The 21,960-nt window shown below is 41.1% G+C and overlaps 1 protein-coding gene across 1 annotated transcript; it reads right to left on the bottom strand.

Annotated features, from left to right (window-relative positions):
* Positions 1-5,352: 5,352 nt before the first annotated feature.
* On the bottom strand, positions 5,353-16,579 carry LOC120760077 (protein-glutamine gamma-glutamyltransferase E-like). Its single transcript, XM_040080000.1, has 13 exons — positions 16,503-16,579; positions 14,609-14,776; positions 14,061-14,294; positions 13,404-13,522; positions 12,797-12,925; positions 11,682-11,859; positions 11,388-11,523; positions 10,431-10,534; positions 9,708-9,953; positions 8,471-8,776; positions 7,653-7,810; positions 7,316-7,449; positions 5,353-5,552 (listed from the first exon to the last, which is right to left on the bottom strand). The coding sequence occupies exons 1-13, from the start codon at positions 16,510-16,512 to the stop codon at positions 5,405-5,407; spliced, it is 2,070 nt and encodes a 689-aa protein (XP_039935934.1). The 5' UTR covers positions 16,513-16,579; the 3' UTR covers positions 5,353-5,404.
* Positions 16,580-21,960: the final 5,381 nt, after the last annotated feature.

Here is a 21,960-nt window from a genome sequence, read left to right on the forward strand (position 1 = left end):
TTCTTGCAGTGTGCTCGGAGTTCTCTGATATCCTTCTGCACATATGCTGTTATTATGGTCTGTGCTTTAAACCCCATAAAGTGGTTCCTGACACCTCAAATGCTGAACTGCCTTTTTGGCAAGGAAATACGATCTTCCTTGCAGATTATTTTCTCTTCCATGTTTTGCTGCCATGCTCAAACCAGGAATTATGCCGTCTTTGGGAATGCTGAGAAGCACATTCTGTGTTTATATCTGCCCTGGGAGACTCTACAAAATTCACCTGAAGCATTGTGTTTCAAATTTTGACAAATGTTCAGGGCAAGTACCTTGGTGAAGGCTCTTCTAAGTCATTTTTATTAAGGTCAGTGTCATGAATGCAGTGAGGCTGGAGGTGGGGGAGTAGGGACAGGATGGGGGCACATCACCACCACAATTTTAAAGGGAAATCAAAAGAAAACAATTATAGCAATGAAAAGAATAGGGTGGAAAGGATGGATTAATGCCCATGCAATATTATTGGAGGGATCTTCAAACAAGCTTCTAGGTCTATAACATTGAGCTTAGCAGTGAAATACTAAGTCAGATCTGAAACAATATAGTTGCATATTAAACCACAATTTTCATCTAATCCTTGAAGCGGAGGTAAAAGTAAAATAATTTATGCAAAAAAAGTGTTATAATTAAATTCAAAGAAGAAATTATTTTTTCTGGTAGTTTAAGACCACAAAGAGGTGATGTGAGAAAGTATTGATGGGCTGAAAAGGAGAATTTTTAGCATGAATACAAGGGCAACAGCAGACTGCAGTTAGCTGCTGCTCTCCTTGCAAGGCTGATTTGTAAATGTTTGTTCCAGCACTAAATGAGAAAAATCCCTGCTTTGCAATTGCCCATCTCAACAGTCACATTCCTTTTAAACTCAAAAAAGCAGAGATACTCCCATTACTGTTTTCCTTTGGTAGAGTTTTAATGTATCTTTGAATTCCCATCTATAGGTTCCATGTTCACCACTCCATTAGAATGGATTACACAAATTTTGTTAATACCAAGCATAACACATCTCTGACAAAGCATTTAAAAAATGGTGCCTTTTGAAGTAATGAAAATTTCTTTTCTTCTCCCTGTCCCAATATCCTCTGCTTAGCTAAAAAATCATTCTCAAACAAGTCTTAATAACAACAACATTAAAACTTTGAAAATAAACAAATTTGCAAGAACAAATTACAATATAAAATTACCTTCAGATAAGAAATCGGAGCAGATACCTACAGGGCATGAATCCTGAGGAAACAGCCCTGAGTAAATACCCGCTGAAGGGAAGCAAATGACTTGCAGAACTCACCTGCCATTCCCTCAGCTTATGAGAATCGCATACAACTTCTACTTTGTTCTTCAAGGACGTCCAAGTCACATCAATCATAAAAAGGAAAAACCCAGCAATCGTTTTGTGCTGTCAGCTGAAATTTGAGAGAAGGGAGAGGTATTTAGCAGTTGTTATTAATACCTGTAAAGTTGTCAAACGAATTAACTAGTTCCTATAATATATATCTGTCTAATGCCAGAGTTCCTACTCAACGTGGGTGTAATTATGGGAGGAGATACCAAGATTATTTACTCAGAGGAAATGCATGCTCTTGAATCCCGAGACAAGAAGAGCTTCCTACAAAGATAATAGGTGTGCCATGAATAAGTTATCTTTAAGGATGAGGAAATGGGGAGCGTGGTGGGACGTAAAAGCTGTCTGAAGGGAAAAGGAGCATTTCCTGATGACTTAACTTCCATGTTGGTTAATATCACTTCTGGGTTTGTCCAACAGCTGTGGGTTGGTATCAGAGGGATTTTTTTTGTCTGACATTATGTCCAATACCCTCTGAGAAAAAAAAAATTATTAGCTCCCAGTAGAAAAAAGTATCTGTTTACCTGTTAAGTTAGCTCCATATATTAATATTTGCCAAAAGTTCTATTTCAAAAAGAACTCACAAACTAATAACCTTGAGTATTTTTGTCAGCATAAACTCTAAGCCTGTTTTAACAACCATGACTATATTTCTTTTTGGGTTTATGAATATATTTATTTTTGGTTTTGAACCATCACTTTGTAAAAGAGTACAAGTAATAAAATGATGTCATTTTGAAGAGGATTATCTGTTCTGAAGATAATCAGAACAGATTCTGTAGCCCCGCTGATCATGTTTTAACACTCAGTAGACTTAAAAATAAATTAGTCTGAATTTTAAGTTACAGAGAAAGAAAAGCCAACTGAAATAGCAAAAGTTAAGCCTCAGCAGCTGTTTCTAAGGTTGATTTTACAAGACAGGCTTCTTTGCCCCTTTTTGAGAAACTTTATTTTCCTGTTACAAAGCCTAAGAGTACTTACTGATATGACAGTCATGCTAGCCCTATCGCAAAGAAAAACACTAGAGCTCTTCCCACTAGGCATTAGTACATCTGGCACAGTACATCTCCACTTACATTATAATTCAGCGGTTCTTCCTTCCCTTGGAAGTTTCCGGGATGTTCAGGCTGTCAAGGCTTGTTCCGGGAATCACCTCAAATGGGCTTGATTGCTGTCCAGAGCTACTTCAGTTGGTCTTTTTCTCTTTTCCTTAATTCATGTTCCTTGGAAACCATAAGAGCCACAAGCCTCTGATGTTACCCAGTCTTCACACACAGCCCTAGTGACAAACCGCATCGACCAGTTCTTAAGTTCAGGCGTTCAGTACTTACAGTGATTGCCTCAGATGTTACACATTGCTCCCACTGGCATTTGACTATTTCCTTTCTTCTTCCTTGCTGCTCACATACGTAATTAAGTCTCAGAACACTTTTTCTGTCTTGGCTGCAACCACCTCCTTTACCTCTGCAAGGCACGCCCACAGTGGTGCTCAGCGAGCCACCAGAACCTCTCTCAGACTGGCCTACATCCCAAACTGGCACCTGCCAGTCTCACCTTCACCACAGCAAAGCACCAGCAGCTGCTGTTGCAATCCCTTTGGAATGCAGCAGTCATGGTTCCTTAGTGACTAATGACTGAACGTTGTCACAGGTGTTTTTTCCCTAGCTCAATTCCACCCACCCATCATCCCAAAATGGTTCAAAATACTTTGTTCCTCTTTCTCCCTTGTATTGGACTCTCGGAATTGCAGTTCAATTTGCAGAGAAAAACGTATAGATTTCATTTATCTCCTTAGTTATTTTGTCTGCTGCTCATATCCCCAGAGTAACAAAATCCACCTTACAATTGTCTTGTTACTACTTTCTACTAGAAAGAGGAAATCAGTATAAATTCCACAAAAACCCCGAAAAACCAAAACAACAACAACAACACCACCACCACCAAAGCAAACAAAACCAAACAAAACCCACTGCAGAACCTCTTCCATAAGGTTGCATTGTAGTTGTCTTTTACTTAGACCCATTAACTTCATCTGCAGGGGATACTGCTGGATAAGGTCTAATTTAAAGGTTTCTCTCATTTCTGCTCATGCAATTCCCTTGACTTTAGCACAGCCTGGGTGTTTCACACACACAAGAGATGTAAAAAGAAGGCATTAAGTGGATATCTACGTTCTAAACTCAAGGCTGTGCTTGAGCTTGAACTTCTGCTTGAACAGCTTTACTGTAGCCCAGAGGAGGCCACCAAGATGATCAGAGGGTTGGAGCTTCTCTCCTTTGAGGAAATCCAAGGGAATTTGGTTTCTTCAGCCTGGAAAAGAGAAGACTTTTGGGTGATCTAATTGTGCCCTGCCAGTACCCGAAGGGAATCTACCAGAAAGATTCAGAGAGAATAGTTACAAGGGTGTGGAGTGACAGGACAAGGGGGAATGGCTTCAAACTGACACAGGGTAGGTTTAGATTGTATATTAGGAAAAAATTCTTCCCTGTGAGGGTGCTGAGGCCCTGGCCTAGGTTGCCCAGAGGATCTGTGGCTGCCCCCTCCCTGGAAGTGTTCAACACCAGCTTGAATGTGGCTCTGAGCACCCTGGTCTAGTGAAAAGCGTCCCTGCCCAAAGAGGGGGATTGGAAGCAGATTATCTTTGAGGTCCCAAGCCTTTCTATGAATCTGCCATTTACACAGTGAGAGCTCTTGGCTCTGGCAAGCCTTGAGGAGCACCAGGAAAAAAGAGAAAGTTCTACTGCAGGCTCCTTGTGCAGCCTCTCTGTAGCTCATCCCATTTTATGCCCAGTGTGGTCTCATACTGACATCCTGTGACTGCCAGCAGGAAAACCAGGGCGGCTGCGAGTGCCCTTCTCAAGCAATTTTGCCGGCTACAAGGACAAAATAACTTTAAAACCAATCTGAGCTTGGGCTCCTCAACACTGACAAACCCCTGTGACAAGCCACAGTACCGTGTGTTGTGTGGTGGAAGTTGGGGCACAGAGTTTATTTATTTATGGTAAGAAGTTATTGCTTCCTGGCCCAACAGTGCCAGAGCAGCAGCTTGGCTTTCCATCCACTCTACCTACACAGTAATTTTCAGTCAGAGCTTGATTTACTGTTACACTGTTATTGCCCATAAAGCAAGTCACTCACTGGGCTACACCTACTTCACTGGAACCCATCATTTAACCTGTACCAGTCCTAAACTCGAACCTAAGAGATGACTTCCTGACACATAATCTATAGTAAAGGATTCCTAACTCTTCTCAAGTCAAAATACCCTCAGACTTAAGATTACCCTGCCTTTTATTCCCAAAGGAGACTTTCAGCAAATGCAAAATATCAACATGCTAAAATATGTACACTGAGCTGGGCAATTGCCCCAACGTGTTTGTTGAATGGCTCTCAAACAGGACACCACCCAAATTCCTGCTGAACATTTCCTATGCTTCATTGGTCACCATAATTTACCAAAAAACCCCCAACAAAACAAAAACAACCTCATATATATATATGTGTGTCTGTGTGTGTGTATGTATGTATGTATATATGTGTATATATATGTGTATATATAAATATATAAAATGAAAATGTCAGGACAGAGTTTGTAGCAAAGAAGACAAAGCTAAATCACATAAATAGTGCAAGTGATCCTCACTATGCTGTCGTATCACACTACCAGTAAGGAGAAACACTGCTTGGGAAGTCCACTTTCAATAAGTAACAATGAGTTTATGAATTTGTGTGCAGAGGCATCTGGAGCCAGGAGGAATTAATTCCAAAGAAAGCCAGACATAAGTCAAAGAGTCTCCAAGTAGAAGGTAAAATGTTCTTTTTAATAACATGGATACCCACAACAGTAAATGAACAATCAACCATTCCTCAGTTTATTTAAAATTACAATGTAAAATTGTAATGTGATGTTGGTGACCCTTTATCAGAGGAAGATTTGTTTTGCTGATTATCTCATTGTTTTCTATACAAGATTTCTTATCACATTTTGTTCAGTTTACACACACAGACCACTCCTTGTATATCTTCATGTTAGTTAATCACATTTAACATCTTAAAGGTCTTGATATCTGCAAATTTATCACAGGAGAAATTAACAAGCAGATGTTTGGGACCCGCCTCAGAAGGGATAAGTTTAAACTTGGTACTGGATTTTTCACTGGCTTTCAGTGGTGGTAAGCTGAAAAAAAGGGAAAATATAAGTCAAAAACAGGCTTGCGCATCATGCTTCAGTTTCTTCCCTAATCATCTTCCACCCAGAGTAAGAACTCTTCTCACTTCAAAGTAAAATGGCCATGAAAAGACTACACATGGCTTGGCTATCTGATAAAGATTTAAAGACTCAAATCCATACATTAAAGGCTCTTACAAATTCATTATGCAGAAACCCAGATAAGCCCACAAAAGGGGACATATTATTAAGTGAGATAAGATTTCATGCAGAACAGAGGGTGTAAGACACATCACTGAATCATTGCCAAAGAATAATCTGGGACTATGAGGAATGTTAATACCAACTCTTGAATTAGAATGGATTATGGGACCAAGAAAACCTGAGTGTTTACAGAGCAGGAAATTCTGAATGGAAGCTAAAATGTTTTACACCATCGTGTTTTGTAACCCTTGGAAACTTGTTAAATGTTTTTCCCTTGCCCTGACATATTGTCTTGTCTTGCCTGCGGAAAAAATTCTATGGGATAGACAACACGAGGTTGGTAAATTCCCTCAGGAGAGTTTATAAATGATGGGATGAACCATTCCTAATAGCTTAAGTGCAAATGGCAATGTTAAATTGCTGTGTTTGTTTGTGTTTGTTTGTGTTTGTTTGTGTATTCAGCTAAAGAGCATGTTCTATATCCCAGGTATTTTCCAGAAATAACTGCATTTGTTAGGATAGGCTGAAATTTTTATGCAATTTCTTGTTTGTGCAAAATGAGGGATGGTCTGAAAATTTAATGTTTCTGTTTCAATTATGAAATAATAAAGGAAAAAGGGCAGAAAAAGATGCAAAACCACCAAAGCAGATAATAGGGAACTGGGATCTATAGTTAAAAAAAGGTATTTTATTCCAGCCTTCTCAATCACTATCTCAACATCATCAAATGGTTTCTTGACTCTGTTTATTAATCTCCTAAGATAATTATTTTGTAGAGTTCTGAAAGCAGAGTTTGAAATTAGTGTGCCTGTAGCTCCCATTTTGGAAAAAAGCTGCTTGTCATGGTTTAGTCTGTTCTGCAAACACTATCCTCCTCAAATTGTGATCTGCTGTGTCTGGAGAAGCTGAGCATGGAGCAGCTCAGTGCTGGGTTTGTGCTTTTCAGAGGTTCCACCCTTTGAGATCACAGCCTGTGTCTGAGCAGAATTAATTTTTGTTCCCAAAGCTGAACCACTGCTGTATCTGCTTTTAACATGTATTTCTACTTGCCGGATATAAATACAATTTGTTTACAATGCTGTGCACCCAGATTGGCACCTGCAGTCCACTTAATAAAGTGAAAAAAATATCCTGGTTGATACATGTTGTAATGTGGGAAGTATGGACGGAAATAGCAGTGTATCCTATTGTTGGCCTTTGATCAGAGCAAGAAGGTGCAACCCGTCTGGCCTACAGCAGGATAGACAGCCTCAGCAACATTTACAGCTTGGGTAAGCATGAATTTTTTTCTGGAAGTGTGTGGTCCTGCTAGATAGGCAGGAAAACGAGTTCTGTCCAATTATGACAGCAATTATTTGACCTCCCAAACCGTGGAGCCAAAGCCCAGCCTAGATGGAGAGCTGGTTCATCACCGTGTGCTTTGTTATGAGATGTTACCCTGAGTGGCCTCCCAGGTTACAGCAGGAAGAAAATGATGTCTCATCCCACAGTTCAGTTCCAACTCATCCATGCCCACATTCTTGCTCATGTATCTTCGACAGCAGAAGGGAGACATTTCTGGTACTCACCGTAACTCCAGGATCCCTTGGAGCAGGTCACTGCCCTCCACCTGCAGCACACAGTCCTTCACCTCCGTATCGATAGGGTTGGTAAATGCCACTTCCACTTCCACCTCTTTATTCACTTTTGCTTCACCAAGTACCTGTGCAAAGAAAACGCTTGTGAGGACGGGTTCTCAGTGTTCTTTTCCATCCGAGCCCTTTCAGGCATAAGAGGAGGAGATACTAAGAGAGGCTGTGATGAACCATGGCAGAATGTGAGCAGAACATTTCTTTCAGGGAAGAATTCACAAAGAATTCACTCTCCCTTTCCTCTGCCACTGCAGTTACAGCAAAGGGAATTTACCTGTACGTCGATGTCAGGATTGTCCAGGGTAATGTTTCTCTTCACAAGCACTTGCATCCCATCTTCTACATGACATAATGCTGTGACCTGGATTGTTTTGTCTGTAGTTAACTGCTGCTGATACTCAGGATACTTTATCTTAATGGGAAATTGTTTTTCTGGAAGGGGAAAAAAAAAGGAATTGGTACACACTTTTATAAGCCCACAAAGCTTCATACCTGACGTTAGTATTTTCCTTTTATGCTGTGACTAGGACTAGGAGGGCCTTCAGCCATCACTGCCAAAATTAATTCATGCAAATTTATCAGTTCACTTTAGACAGATTGTGATTTCTTCAGTGTTATCCCTTCTTCATTCACTGCTACTGTATTGCCTGGCTTGTTTTCCCCCCTGTTGCTCTGAAAGAGCACCAGCTGGAGTTTAAGGAGTTTACAGATGCCTCTCCAGAAGTTAAATTACATATTAAAGAAATGAATTATTATTTCTGCTTCTCTCTAATGACTTGAAGCCTAAGATTAATACAAGACAGTATCAGTTGTCATTCAATGATCTTTCACTTCACTCTGGGGATGCTGATGTATCTCTTATCCTAGGTTCCTAATGGTAACACTTTCCAAAATGTGAAAAGCACTTGGGGACAGGACATGATAGTGTGAAACATGCCTTGTTAATGTATGTGAAATGTAAGATTTTCTCAGCCTTTTCTATGTAGAGATTTAGGATTGCAATTTGTTAGAGCTTCTTCTCCCAAGCTGACCAGCCTCCAATGCCCATCTACTGATAAAACCATTATGACTAAAAGGTATTTGAAAAATTACCTTCCTTCGGGGCCAGAGTGACAGATATGGAGTCCTTCCAGAGCTGATTAACTCGTCTTCTAGTATACAGAGTACTCCATGCAGTCATATTTACATTTACAGTCTTAGCATCAGATTGTAAATTTTCAAGAACCAGAAGTAGGTTGAGATCTTTGCCAACTTCTAAAGAGCTAGCCACCTTGAATTTTCCTGAGATGTCAGGCTTCTGTTCAATTTCCTCTAGTTTCGGTGCTGTAGGATCAAATTTATCCTCAAGTCCTAGCTTCTTACGGGCTTTTTTAAAAATATCTCTTTCTTTTGCAGAGCCTGTCAGGGAGAACCATAAAAATTATCCTCAACAGTTAACATTCATCTCTTATTTTACATGGCTGCTAGAGACAAACTAGCCAGGACATAGTGTCTGTGTTTAGAGATAGGCACTCTCTTTTCCACAGCCACACCTTATTTTCTGGATCTGCAGTCAGTAACGTCACTGTCCTTCTAATGACATTTTTTTAAACATAAAATCTTAAGTCTGAAGTTTCTCTTTTCCCATTTCCATCCCTTTTTATGGCTATAACATTTAGAAACGTGAATTCTTGTTTGGTAGCACAGAGAAAGCCCCCAGATGTTGGGGAAGGCTGATGGCACTGAGTGGTGGGTTGAGTCTGGCTGGCAGCTGACCATCCACCCAGCACCTCGCTCCCTTTTCCATAGCAGGGGAGAAGCTTGTGGACTGAGGTAATGACAGTTTAACAGGAAAAGCAGAAGCTGCTCATGAGCAAAGGAAAAAGAGAAACGTAACATGGGACGATCAGACCCGAAGGACTGAGGAGGTGCAGTGCTCTTGCACCCATTTAAAGAGTTGCTTTTCTTGGGCCTAAGTGCTGATTTAGCTCAGGTGTCTGCAACAGGACTTTTATCCTGCAGACAATAACTGGGCTGTAGCCTAAATATCACTAAGCAGAGGCAGACAGTGCGTGTCAGCAACAGGCAGATGGAACAGTGAAGGTTTTATTTGGAGATACTTGGACTTGACTTATTTAGGTCCCACCAAGCAACTCCATTATCAGAAAGGGCAAGGCAGTCAGGTTTTTTTTTACTCAGTACCTTCTCTCCCCTTTCTGTAGGAATTGAATCAACCAAATTAAACTCTGGTCCTACTTTATAAATGTACCAAGAAACTCCAAACTGGAAATTTATATACTTTTGGGAATGAAGCAGCTATGTGACCAGAAGAACAAGTAGTTTTACCTACCTTCCTCATATTTATAATCACTGGTGACATCTACACGATCATCTCTACCAACCGCCTTTGTACTGATGGAGGCACCAATTTCTGTAGACTTAGAGTATATCAAAGTTTTCTTTCCAGTTGTAGAGTCATAATTCCAGTACATACAGTCTGCATTCACTTCTGCAAACACGAACGTGCTGTCGTAGTCCAGATCGACTTCTCCTTCTTTGATGGCGTACCGTGAGGCAGGACCACACTGATAAATTCCTACAGCATCAAGGAAAAGGAATTTAGGCATAATCTTTGACAGTAAGCAAATTATTAGGCAGATATTTATCACTGACTCCTGAATTGCCCAGTGCTGCTGTCCCATTTGAGCCCTTTGAGCATTTGAGCCATCCACATAAACCCTCATACAAGGCCAGTCATCAATGTATCTTGTGTTTATTTTAAAAGTGCACTTGATTTATTTTATATTATCCCTTAATTTTCAATAGCATTTGATACCTACATTGGAAATATAGGAATTGCTGTAAAAACTGCTCCTGGAATTCTAGTTTCTTTCTTGGCATCCACACATGATCTGAAGCTTTACTAATGCAACCAAAGAATTATTTTCTTCTGCAACTATTTCTGAGCAGGTTGACAAATTGCTTTTACAATGATTTTATTTTTTTTCCTTCTCTCTAAAAGTGACTGACTTCATAAATTTTCAACATTATCCCTGAAATAAAATTTGTGTACCTCCGCTTTGTTCTTGGGGAGTTGCATCCAGAACTTGCCATCCACTGTATGAGGGGCCCAAGTCGTTGCGTGTAAACCAGCTTTCATTCCAGACATGGAAATTCCTGTGTGCAAGAATGAACAAAGTAAGCCACCAGTATGTATTCCTATTCCTATGATTCCTGTCCACCTCCTTTAATCAGCCATCTTAGTGGGTTAAATGCCTTTATTTGCACAGTTCTTACCTGAGACTCACACTTTCACCCTGACCCTCACTGCCTTAACTAGAAAGGTGCTGAAAATTGCATTGTGGAATAAATATAATTGTTCAAGGGGAGAAAACAAATTTGTGAAGTTACACAAAATGCCTTGAGCCTATTCTTCTCCAAAATCTTATGCACTTCTTTAGTTTTAGCTTTAGGTACAATGCTACAGTTATCCATGTCACATGCAGATAGAATGGGTCCAGAACAAGAAGGGGAATAAACAAGAAAAGAACTGAGGAACTACTTCTGCTCTTTGCTAGATGAAGCTTGTTTGAACTGCATTTGATGATAAATAGAAGCAGTAGTTAAATTACTTTCACTGCAAAAGATGTCACTGCATGAAAGCTGGTTCTGTTGAACTGTAAAAGTTTTGAAGAATAGTTTCAAGCTAGGTTAAGTCACCACTATTTGATACATCCAGTGCAATATTGCAGATTTTCAGTCATCTGTGGAATCAACTGTAATTTTGCCTGCCCTGGCTTCAATGAGGTGTTGCAATTAGTGTCACAATTCCTTGTTTAATTGAGAAAGAGTGAAAACACCAAGCCTTGTAGTATTATTCTGTAGTATTTGTTATTGATCCTCTCCATGTGTGTAGTAGTTTTTAAGGCAATTTTTAGAGAAGATAAAGCATCTGTCATTAGAATCTATGCTCTGCACCTGGAGACACTGTAGGCATTGATAAGCTCTCCTATTAAATATTGAGCCTTACCACACGCTGTCAGATCCCCTCTCCAAATGATTTCCTTCTGCATCGTAAAACTCATCCACACGCAGATTTCCATCTGCATCATGGGCAGAACTGAAGTTTGTAATTGTACGAGTGGGAATCCCCAGACATCTAAGCACTAAAGAGTGAAGAGAAAACCACAGTCAGAAAGCAGTATTTTTGCAGGTTTCATACAGCATAGTAATGTCTTCAAAGGCTTCCAAAAAGGAAGTGCTATTAGTGCTTCTGTTAAAAGAATCTGTGCAATGTCAGTCATGTGCATGATATAAAACATACCTGTAGTCAATACTGCTGCAAAAACCCAGCATTGGCCATATTTAACAGGTCTGAATCCTGATTTCTTCCAGCTTTGCAGGATTTCACCACTTCCTGTCCAGCTGCTGGGATTTTTACCACCCTCATATTTTCCACTCCAGTTTCCTAGCACCACCCCTTGGTCATCATTGCCGTTGACCTGAGAAGATAATCACTAAATTTATGATGAGGTAAATTAAGAGTTTACAACCAGTCTGAAAAGGGCCTGGGAGTTACAGCAAATGCCATATTGCATTCGAGCCAACAGTGTTCTCTCATCAAAAAGGGAAAGCTCACAGTAGGCTGCATTGGGGAAAGTGTGACCAGGAGGTGGAGGGAGGTTGTTAACCCCCCTTAATCATCCCTAGCAAGGCTGTGCCAGGGGTCCTGTCTCTAGTTTTGGGTCTCTCTGTTCAAGGGGAAGTTGAGACACTGAAGAGGGCCCAGGAGGGAGGGCTGCAAGATGGGCAGGGGTCCTGCAGCACACAATCTGCAGGGAGAAATTGAGAGCACTGACCTAGTTCTGTCTGGTTAAGGAGGGTGGGATGAATGTAAAACCAGCTTACAACCATTTGAATGTGAGTTCTAACTAACCTTTCTCTTTTATATATTAAGAGGCAACAGCAGAAAGCTGTAGCTAGGCAAAATCATATTTGACATAAGAGACAAATTCCTCATTAGGAGGGTAGGACAGGTCTGGAATGGACACCCACAGAGGCCACAAAACCTCCTCCCTTCGGAGGGTTTCAAAGCAGCCTGGCAAATCCACGGCTGAGCTGATCTAGTACCCAGTAGTTCCACTTCAAATGGGTGGCTGGACTAAAGACCTCCAAGGAGCTGGTCCCTCAAACACCCCTGTCTTATATTTTCAGTCTGACTACTGCATACCAAAGTGATAAATACCAGAACTATCCCAGAGGAGATAAATCTGGCAGGCTCAGCTCCGATGACCATGCAGGCCCACACTTCACCACCCACATCGTCTGGTGCATACAGACAGGGACCTAAAATTCTCTATCAAATGTCTTCATATTTGCTTTCACTGACTGCTTTTAAAGGACACTCAGTAGTTTGCACTTTTGGAACAAGTTGCTTACCATGGCACTGAGAACACGGCCCAGGTACCTGGGGTCGTGCCGGTGAGACACATCAGTGACAGGGTCCTGGCGGTAGTATAAGCTTCGATCCATTATGGCCAGGCAAATATTGAGGATGTCTCCTTGAAACTGGGGTACAGAAATAAATTAGCGTTTTGAAAACACGGATTACTAAAAATTAGGAAGAAGAGAGGCATATTGGTGTTGAATGGCGTTTTTAAATCACCGATTGAAGCGCTGCAGAGCTCAGCCAGGCATTACCACATAAAAATGCGGCCACAACTAAGTCTGAACATCAGAACACACAGAGCTTTTCAAAACTTGGAATCAGCGACCTTGAGGCCTCTCAGCATTGCTACAGTACTTTACTAAGGTAAGGCTAGGTAGTCCTAGTAAAGATATTAATGTTTCTGCTGGCTGCTCTTCCAAGGCAGAACAGGGACTAGTAAATTACAAATCCTCATATTGATCAGTGAAACTGGGTTTGGCACAAATGCTGATTGCAACACCAGAGTCCTGCTCTTCAGAGATGTATGCAATGAACTGGGAAAAGCAAATGACCCAGTTCATGCAAAAACAATGTCTGGTGTTTCAGTGCTACATTTACCTGGCCAAAGTTCCATCCAAAGCCGCTGATATGATTTTTATTGCCTGCAAAAATGATGCCAAACTCTTCTAGCACGTATTCCTCACACTCAGCCTTGCTAGGCATGAACACATCATCACCTGAAAAACAATAACACAGAGATGTACAAATATGGCAGGCAAAATAAAATAAAACCTCAGGAGTCTTGCTCTCCATCTAAAAGGGTGCTTGCAGATATCCACCCTTTGCTGTTCTTGCTGCTATAAACAGATTGTGAAACTCGGGATCTTCTACAATTAGAGAAGGGTGGGAGGTGTCTGAGTGAAGACAGAGGTGTGACACTGCCAAATCTGTGAGAAAATGGTAAATACGATTCTTTTCTTGGTTCTGCAGAGGCCAGAGACACTCTTATTAACTTGTGCAGAAGTAGGGGAGCCCTGTCAAAAGCAGAACCTTATCTTTTAGACCAATGAGCTCTCCAGTATGTACATGCTACAGAGCTGATTTTATGTACCAGAAGGTCCTAAGAAACTCTTAGACACCTTTTGTAGGTCACTGATACATGATGTTGTCAATTTTCAGCTGCTATAACTGAGTATAGATCAAACGGAGAAGCTGCAAATATTAATGAAACTAAAAACAACTTAGGTCTTTAGAGGAAATTTGACATATTCATACCTGAAGACCAAGGGTTAAAAAGCAAAACGAAAGTGCCAAGACTTGCTGGAGAGGAGCTGCCACTTTGAACACTCAGCCTGTAACGTCCAATGACAGCATTATGTGGGCTGGAAATGGAGATGCTGACAGAGTTGGAGCTGGAGGACTGTAGAACTGCGCTCCAGCCCTCCTTGCTCGCTGTGCTGGAGATATCAAACGTGGCCAGGGTCTTGGTCGCCTTTGAGGGTTTTGGACCTTTCAAGAAAATCAAACAAATTTTTTTTCCCAGCCTTGCTGAAAGAGAGATTTAGTTGTCAACAAACCCAGCAGGGATGTAACCCTCCCAACCCTCCCTCAGGTGAATTTGTGCCACGTATTGGCAACTGAAGGAAGCTGTGGCTGCTGGCTGAGGTAGGAGTAGTACAACAAACTCCTCACACAGTTCCATGGCTATGTGAATGAGCACGTCGGCTCTGAGGCGTTCTCTTGCTGCTCTGTAGTGTATATTGGACCAGAAGGATGTCCAGGGGCAGCATTTCTCTCTCTGTGAAAGAAGCTGTGGGCCATACCTGTTTCTGCAATGAATACTAAGTTTTGCTCAGGCCGTTCTGTTCCATTGAAGGTGATAGTGAAGGCCTGTCCTCTCCTCACAATCAGTTCTTCACTCGAAAATTTACTTGTGTGGTGTTCTCTTGCATTTTCTTTCAGATGCCAGTTGGTACTTGGCTGCGTTGCCGCTATGAAAAAAAATGAGAAGAGTAAAAAAGCTTGAGGGTATGTCCGAAAAGGAGGGAGCACAAACACACTCTGAAGAATTGCTTATTACTTTCTGCAGGTAACTGGTACCAACACGAGGCTTCCACCAAAATTTGAAATAATTTATATGTAAGCATTTTTTTTTTTTAAGAGACTCCATCTTGCAAAGGCTGTTAGAGGTTTTCTGCAAAATTAAATATAGAAGCAGTCCTGTACTAAAGAAAAATCAGAAAGGCATCCAAGAGGAGAGAAACCTGAGAAAACGGAATATTTGTGAGTTACTTGAATAAAAATCTCGTTGAACTCAATTAATTCTACCATTCTGAGATGGTGCCACCCTAAGAGAGGCACAGCCTTGCTGCCTCTGAATGAGAAATAAAGAAACCTGGCTGAGCTGAGAAACTCTTCTGTATTTTAAGCCGTGATGTGGTCTCCAGCCCCATTGTGTGTCACGCAGCTGCCACTGCTGGAAGCCTCTAAGAGGAACATGTTGACGGGCACTGGGCTGTTGTTTGGCAGAGGGAGAGATGGCAGAATTGGAGAGAGGGCACTCCTAAAATACGCTGTTGAATGCTCTTGCATGAGAACCACAGCTTCAGTCAGGGGCCAGAGAATAAACATCCAAGGTTCACTTGGATCTGACACCATCGGAGCCTGTGGAGGGATTTCTGGTAGGAGATGACTTGATGGTTTAAATGCAGTGCAGAAATACAGAAGAAAAGGGTTTTTTTCTTCCCCTGAGAAGAGGGAGGAAAGAGCAAGAGTGTGGTGCTTAGGAGTGGAAAATTGTTACCCTCTGCCATTACTGAGTAAAAAAACCGTCATCCTATGTTCAACCAGATTTCTTAATGTAAAGATTTTTTTACAGCATGGTCTTAAATTTATCAGATTCAGACAAGCCTTGAAATAACTTTAGCAATGCAGTCACAGTCCAAATGTAGAGGAACATGGTTTTTTTACAGTATTGAGGTGAGAAGCACAAATGATTTTTTCAGGAACATACCTACTATTAAAAAAAAAACAAACCTCAGGAGATTAGCAGTGAATCACACCTATTGCAGAAAAAGCTGAGGGCTTGGAGACTTTTGCCTTTAGAAAGGCAGAAGTTGGAAAAGCGACATGAGACCCTTTATAATCACTATTAAACTGGTCTGTTTGCATATCTATAAATATTAGCATGTGAGCAAAAACCTCAGCACATCAGCAAAGAAACTGCCAAAAAACCCCCCATCTCCCCTAATTTTTGTATCCTCTCTGTCTTAGCTTCAGGTTTCAGCCTTCTCTGCTCATGGTGGCCTTCCTCACCCTTGCAATGACACATTCCCAAAGTTCTGCTTTGCTTCTTTCTCTTATGTCAGATCTGTCAATCTGTCATTTGCGCCTTTCTGACAGCTCCAAATAGCTGCAGACTTTCCCTTGCTATTTGCAAAATACAACATTTTTATATCAGTTAATATACCTGTACTGCCAAATCTCATTCTGATAAGCTTGCTTTTCCCATGCATACAAGTGAAAAAATGCAATTCCTGTGAAAATCCTTCACCTGACTTTCAAAGGAAGAATTTTCTCTTACTTTTTTTTCTCTTCTTGGATCAAAACTCCTTAGAGAAGTAGTGACCTCTCGGCGTCCATTAGAGAGCTGAACATGAAGTATGGATGTCAGAGAGTGACAAAGAGCATCACAGGATGGGTTTTCCCCTTGCTCACCTTGGCCCATATCTGATCAATGTGTCCTCTGTATGCAGCTTCTGAAGCTTCCTCTGAATGGCCTCCTGTACTTCTGCTGCCTCAAGGAATGACTGGTGCCTTGCACTTATTTCTTTAAAGTCTGCAATATTTCCTCTGAGGGTGGAGCTTGAGTAGCTGTCTTTGTCCCTGGCTTTGATCTGACCAGTAGGGCTTGAGGATTCATTTTTCATTCATTTTTTTTCCCCTCTCTCAGTCCTCACATCCTCATCTTGTTTCCTTGCAACTTAACATAAGCTTGGACGAGATTTATTCTTAACAGTCTTGTCACTCATTAAGAGTTTCTTAATGTATTTAAAGTTATGAGAACTTCAGTATTTAGCTGCTTTTCTTTCTGTTGTAGTGCTAAAATTCTACGAATAGCACAACTACTTCTTGCAGAACACTATTTTTAATTTTAAATACTTCATGAACAATATTTAATGGGACTTTTTCTTTCAATTAATTCCCTAAATCTGTTGTTTTGGAGCTGCTTTTTTCCCTTCCCCGCACTGTAGTAATTGCAAAACAATGACCAAGCTACAGTCTCTGCCCCTGATCCAATCAGGGCCAAATTTAAAGAACTAATTTTTCATTTATCATATAACTGCTGTTTAACCTTGTTCAATAGACAAGCCCTCCAAGTCATATTTGCATGACACACTGCAATGACAACAGGTAAGTATATCTGTGACTTGTGATAAAATATCTATCATCGCTTTCAGCTGGTGCCCTACTATTTTTTCATAAAACATCTCTGACCATGCTACTGTCAAAAGCCAATTTATGCCCCAAATCTTCCCCTTAACTTCAAGGGGAGTGAATTTTGCTTATGCTTTGCAGGTGGCTCCACTTTCTGTTAAGAGGGTGATAGACTAATTCTGATACTTTTATGAAACTACCTGTAAAATTTGATGAACTCAATGCACATCTTAGAGATGCCTCTCAGTGATACCCATCATGCTGGCCTGGGCACAGCTGTACATGTTCCCAGATTAATCATTTTAGTTGTCTGGGCTCAGTATTCAGTAGCCAAATTCTGTTTTTTAGTATGAATCATGTTTGGAAAATCTAGAATTGGAACTTACTCAACCCATTTCAAATACAGACATGTTTTATTCACGTTTCCTATAAATGGTGGTGTTAGAAGAAACAGATTTTAACTGGCTGTAATCCAGACTGCTACTTTGACTCTCTGTTCATTAATTATATTAATCTTAACACGGGCCATAGTTTTATATCTTGCCAAACCCACCTGTGATTTTAAAGTGATAAGACTAATTCTTAAATTTAAAATGTCTTAGAGTTTGATTAGAGTTTTTGACGTTACACATACTCTCCCATGCATACTTTTAAATACTGTTAAATGTCACACAAGCAAATTTCAGAATGAATGTAAGATTTCAGCCTATCCTTGGATACACAGCAAACCGTTTTTCTTTGGAAGGTTAGTTACTGTTGAAAGAGAAAAGAGCAACAGTCCATTTATGCAGGCAGACAGTATGTCAGGAAGAACAAGTTGTGGCTGTTGTGTCAGCTTCTGGTGTTTATTCCCAGCTCTGCCTAAGTTGCCTCGCGGGCCTCTGGTGTGCTCTGTTTGTAAACCAGATGAATGATACATACTGGACCTTTGGATTAAAGATTATGGGTTGAGAAGGTTGAGAATGAGGGCTAAATTAATGAGAAATATTAACACTAGTCAGAACACGCAGTCAGTCAAGCACAATGCATCTGACCCAGGCACCTCCTCGCCAAGCAGCGTTTGCAGAGCTTGAGTGGTGGCTGCAAATGTAGGGACTGCACAGGCAGGTGCTTGAAACTATGGATAGCAAGAGAAGACTCTTTTGGACTTCAGGGAATAGAAGCTCTGAACCACCTTAGTATGTTGTTTTATGTACCCAGAAGAAGGTATATCAGAATCATCTTTTGCAGACTTCTCCAGTCATATAATTCATAACATCCTTTTCCAGTAATACCCAGATTTTTTCCCTCACCTCAGTAACTGTTAAAGAAATGAATATATAGGACTGAAAGTTTCAGCACTGAACAGCAAAGGACATATTCGTTAACAGACAATTTCCCCTTAGTAAACTCCTTTTTCTCCTTCTTTCCAATGTTTTCTTTCACACCAACTCTATATGAATCCTCAGTGATACTTGAATTTTATGAAATGTCACCTATTATTAATTTTGCTTTTGTTCAGGATGGGAAATTAGTACCTATAGTACTAATTCTAGACAGAATAGTCTGTCTGCTCCTATATTCTCTCTGAGCACAGCTCTTCTTTAACATATCCCTAAAGCATCATGCTGCAGCCACATGGCCATGACTCACCGGACCGCCTCAGTGGACTTGATGATCTTACAGGTCTTTCTCAACCTAAGTGATTCTGATTCTGTGATTCAGTATTCTGAGAAGTCTGAGCTATTCTATCTCTTATCACATCCCATTTTTGAATAGTTAAGCAAGAAATTCCATCAGCAGCCCCCACTCCTGCTATCCTAGATACAGGAATTCAAGCGGTTTTCTACAGCTATGCTTTCTTTGTGACCCACACTAGGGAGAGACCTGGGTCCCTGGGACACTGGTGTGGGTCACATGAGCACTTTTCAGGACTAGAACCACCTGACAGAGAATGGTCAGGTCCATGTGGTAAAATATTTGGCCAAGATCTCACCCAAGCCTTATATATTGTCCAAGACATACTTCTCATTTTCTGTCTCCCTCTTCCACTCACATGCAGGGGCATTTGGAATGGAAGATTGCAGCCTGCTGCCACCTGAACCCTTCCTGGAGTTCTTGACCGTGCTGGAATTTGCCACCAGCCTTCCTTTGAAGACAGCAGAACTTGGCACAATCACTTTCCACATTGTCTGTGTAAGAAGGGTGTCCTGGTGTCCTGCTAGCTGGGCTCAGATCTCCTCTTGAGATCTCAGCTCATTCCAGATGAGATGGTTTGTCCACAAGGGAGGCTGACAGTGACATATGGTGACATGCACTGATATGTGACCTTCAGAAACTCCCATGGGACCAGGACACAGGAATAATCCAAACTGGCAGTGCACAGACTCTGCTGGACTCTCCTGGCAGCTCCCATGTAGTCACACAGCACCTGTGATGTACAGCCTATGACATTTAAATGTATTTCCCTACCTCTCCCACTTCTGCATGTATGTCTTCCATTGGAATGGAATAAAGACATGATTTGGAAGTTTCAGCTTCCAGTTAGTGCTTCACACTCATCATCCAAGAATACCCCTGTGCAGGCTCCCATCTCTGCCCTGCTCTGCTCCTTTCTTTGAGAATCCAGCGTGTTGTCCCATTCTGCGGGCAGGCGCTCCCAATGCTAATGCACAAACAAGATGCTTGCAGGTGCAACTCACGCCTTAATTGTAATGACACTGAAGCTTAAAAGTGACAGAAAGAAGCTGAGATAATTATTTTCAGTGTGAGGCTACGAAACAAGTTGTTAAATCCTTAGTAGCAATAGTGGTGCTGCAGACCATCAAAACCCTTTAAAAATTCATTAAACTTACAGGAATCTTTGAGATTTGGGGAATTTTCCCCCTTTCTTTATGCAACACCTTCTGGATTCTGTTGAAGCAAGTCCATTAGAGACTGGCCCACAAATGCATGAAGGTTTTCTGGGGAAAAAAAGGTGTGTCTAACTGCAGGATGTGTGTCAGGGGATGGGAGGGGTAGGGAAAGAGGAAGAGAAGGTGCACACACACCTGTACACACGCCCTAACAGGTTTTTTACATAAAAAGTTGTGCATGGTCCCATGAGGAGCATCTTCATGCAGTTCTGACATCTCCAGCTGAGCCTGGGCTTGGGTATTTCTTGGATCCTGGGTATTTCACAAGCAAGTGCTGATCAAGATTAGCAAACCTGATTGTTTGTTAAGTGCTGCATCAAACGCTTCTTGAGTTTCACGCAATAAGAAAATTGTCATTGAGAAGGATAGACTGCTGTCTGAAATTTCAGGAGGAAGTTTTGAGAGAGAGAGCCCTGAGAAAAAGTTTTAAGTTGTTGGCAAATAATTGCTTAAAAGGAAGTGTTACAATGCAGAAACAATTGGTTTGTGGGTTTTTTTCCCCCATTGCTGTACCCGAAGGTTTTAACTGTTCCACCTTACTGTATAGTCTGTCCACTATACTGTATTACTGAAGCTTTTAACTGTCCACCTTCGTTTGTTAAAAAGAAAGATTTCTCTACTCAGCCCAATATTTCAGCTTCACCTTTTAAATTGTGCTTTGCCATTTATTTAAGCTCTGCTCAGAGGAGGAGATTTATGAAGGAATCTACAGCCCTGTGCCAATTGCATGGACCCAGTTCCCTCCCAGCCTCAGTTCTGCTCATAAACAAGTAAACATATAGATGGTATCACCCTTAGCAGCTGCACTGAGATAGTCATTAATTAACCACCATCAGGCCAGGCAAACTGCAGATGCTGCGAGGGATGCTGGCAGAAAGTCAAAACAATAACAGGAATTATTTCAAATAATAGATACATGGACAAACACGAGTTCTAAGAGTTTGTGCAATCACTTCTTCTAGAGCTGTGAGAATGGGGTAACTGTGCCTTTCTTAAACTGCATGACGGGAAAACAATGCATGTAATTCCTGCACTTGAGCCCTGATCTGTGGATGGTTGCTTTTAATTAATTTCTTGAGCTTTTCATGCCTAAGCTACATAAAGCCAGCACAGCATGTGCTCTGCCTAGAATTAGTAAAGCAGCATCATCTTAAACTCAGGATTCATTTAATGGATTTATGAAGGGGACCTAGAAGAAAGTTGGGAACAAATTTTTAGTAGGACCTGTTGCAAGAGGACATGGAGTAATGGTTTTAACCTGAAGAACTCAATTTAGATTCGATACAAAAAAGATGTTTTTAACACAGAGGGTGGTGAGGCACTGGCACAGGATGCCCAGGGAGGTGGTAGATACCCCATTCCTGGGAAAATGCAAGTCAGGGTGGAGGGGGGCCCTGAGCAACCTGATCTAGTTGCAAATGTCCCTGCTCATGGAAGGGGAGCTGGAGCAGATGCCTTTAAATATCCCTTCCAACTCACACTCTTCTGTGATTCCATACATTTTTATACAGGTGCCAGCAAGTCAGGTCTAAGTGAGTAGATGGCCGATCTTACTAAGAGGTATTGATTTAATTTCCTTCCTCCTATGACTTCACTGCTGGACTTCTGCTTGCTTTTTTTGCATTTTAAAGTCCCTTTGCCTTTCACACTAATTTTAAAAGATGGTTAAAATGGCATTACTGGCTCTGGATCTGCAGGAAGAAACTTAGTCTGTAGTGTATCCTTTGCATAAGTATTTCCATTAACACAAGATTCATTCATACACAACCTACTCTTTGATTCATTACACTTCATGCTAAAATAAAGTTTGCAGTTTGCCATAACTTGTTCTGCTCTATTTGCAA

This window comes from Hirundo rustica, chromosome 16 (assembly GCF_015227805.2).
Source record: "Hirundo rustica isolate bHirRus1 chromosome 16, bHirRus1.pri.v3, whole genome shotgun sequence".
Taxonomy (NCBI): domain Eukaryota; kingdom Metazoa; phylum Chordata; class Aves; order Passeriformes; family Hirundinidae; genus Hirundo; species Hirundo rustica.

What these genes read in the sequence shown, in the direction of transcription:
- LOC120760077 (XM_040080000.1), bottom strand. An exon ending in TTGGATGGAACTTTGGCCAG is followed by an intron (nt 12,926 to 13,403) that starts GTAAATGTAGCA and finishes TCTGTACCCCAG; the next exon opens with TTTCAAGGAGACATCCTCAA. An exon ending in ATCCTGACATCGACGTACAG is followed by an intron (nt 7,450 to 7,652) that starts GTAAATTCCCTT and finishes TTCTTTGCACAG; the next exon opens with GTACTTGGTGAAGCAAAAGT.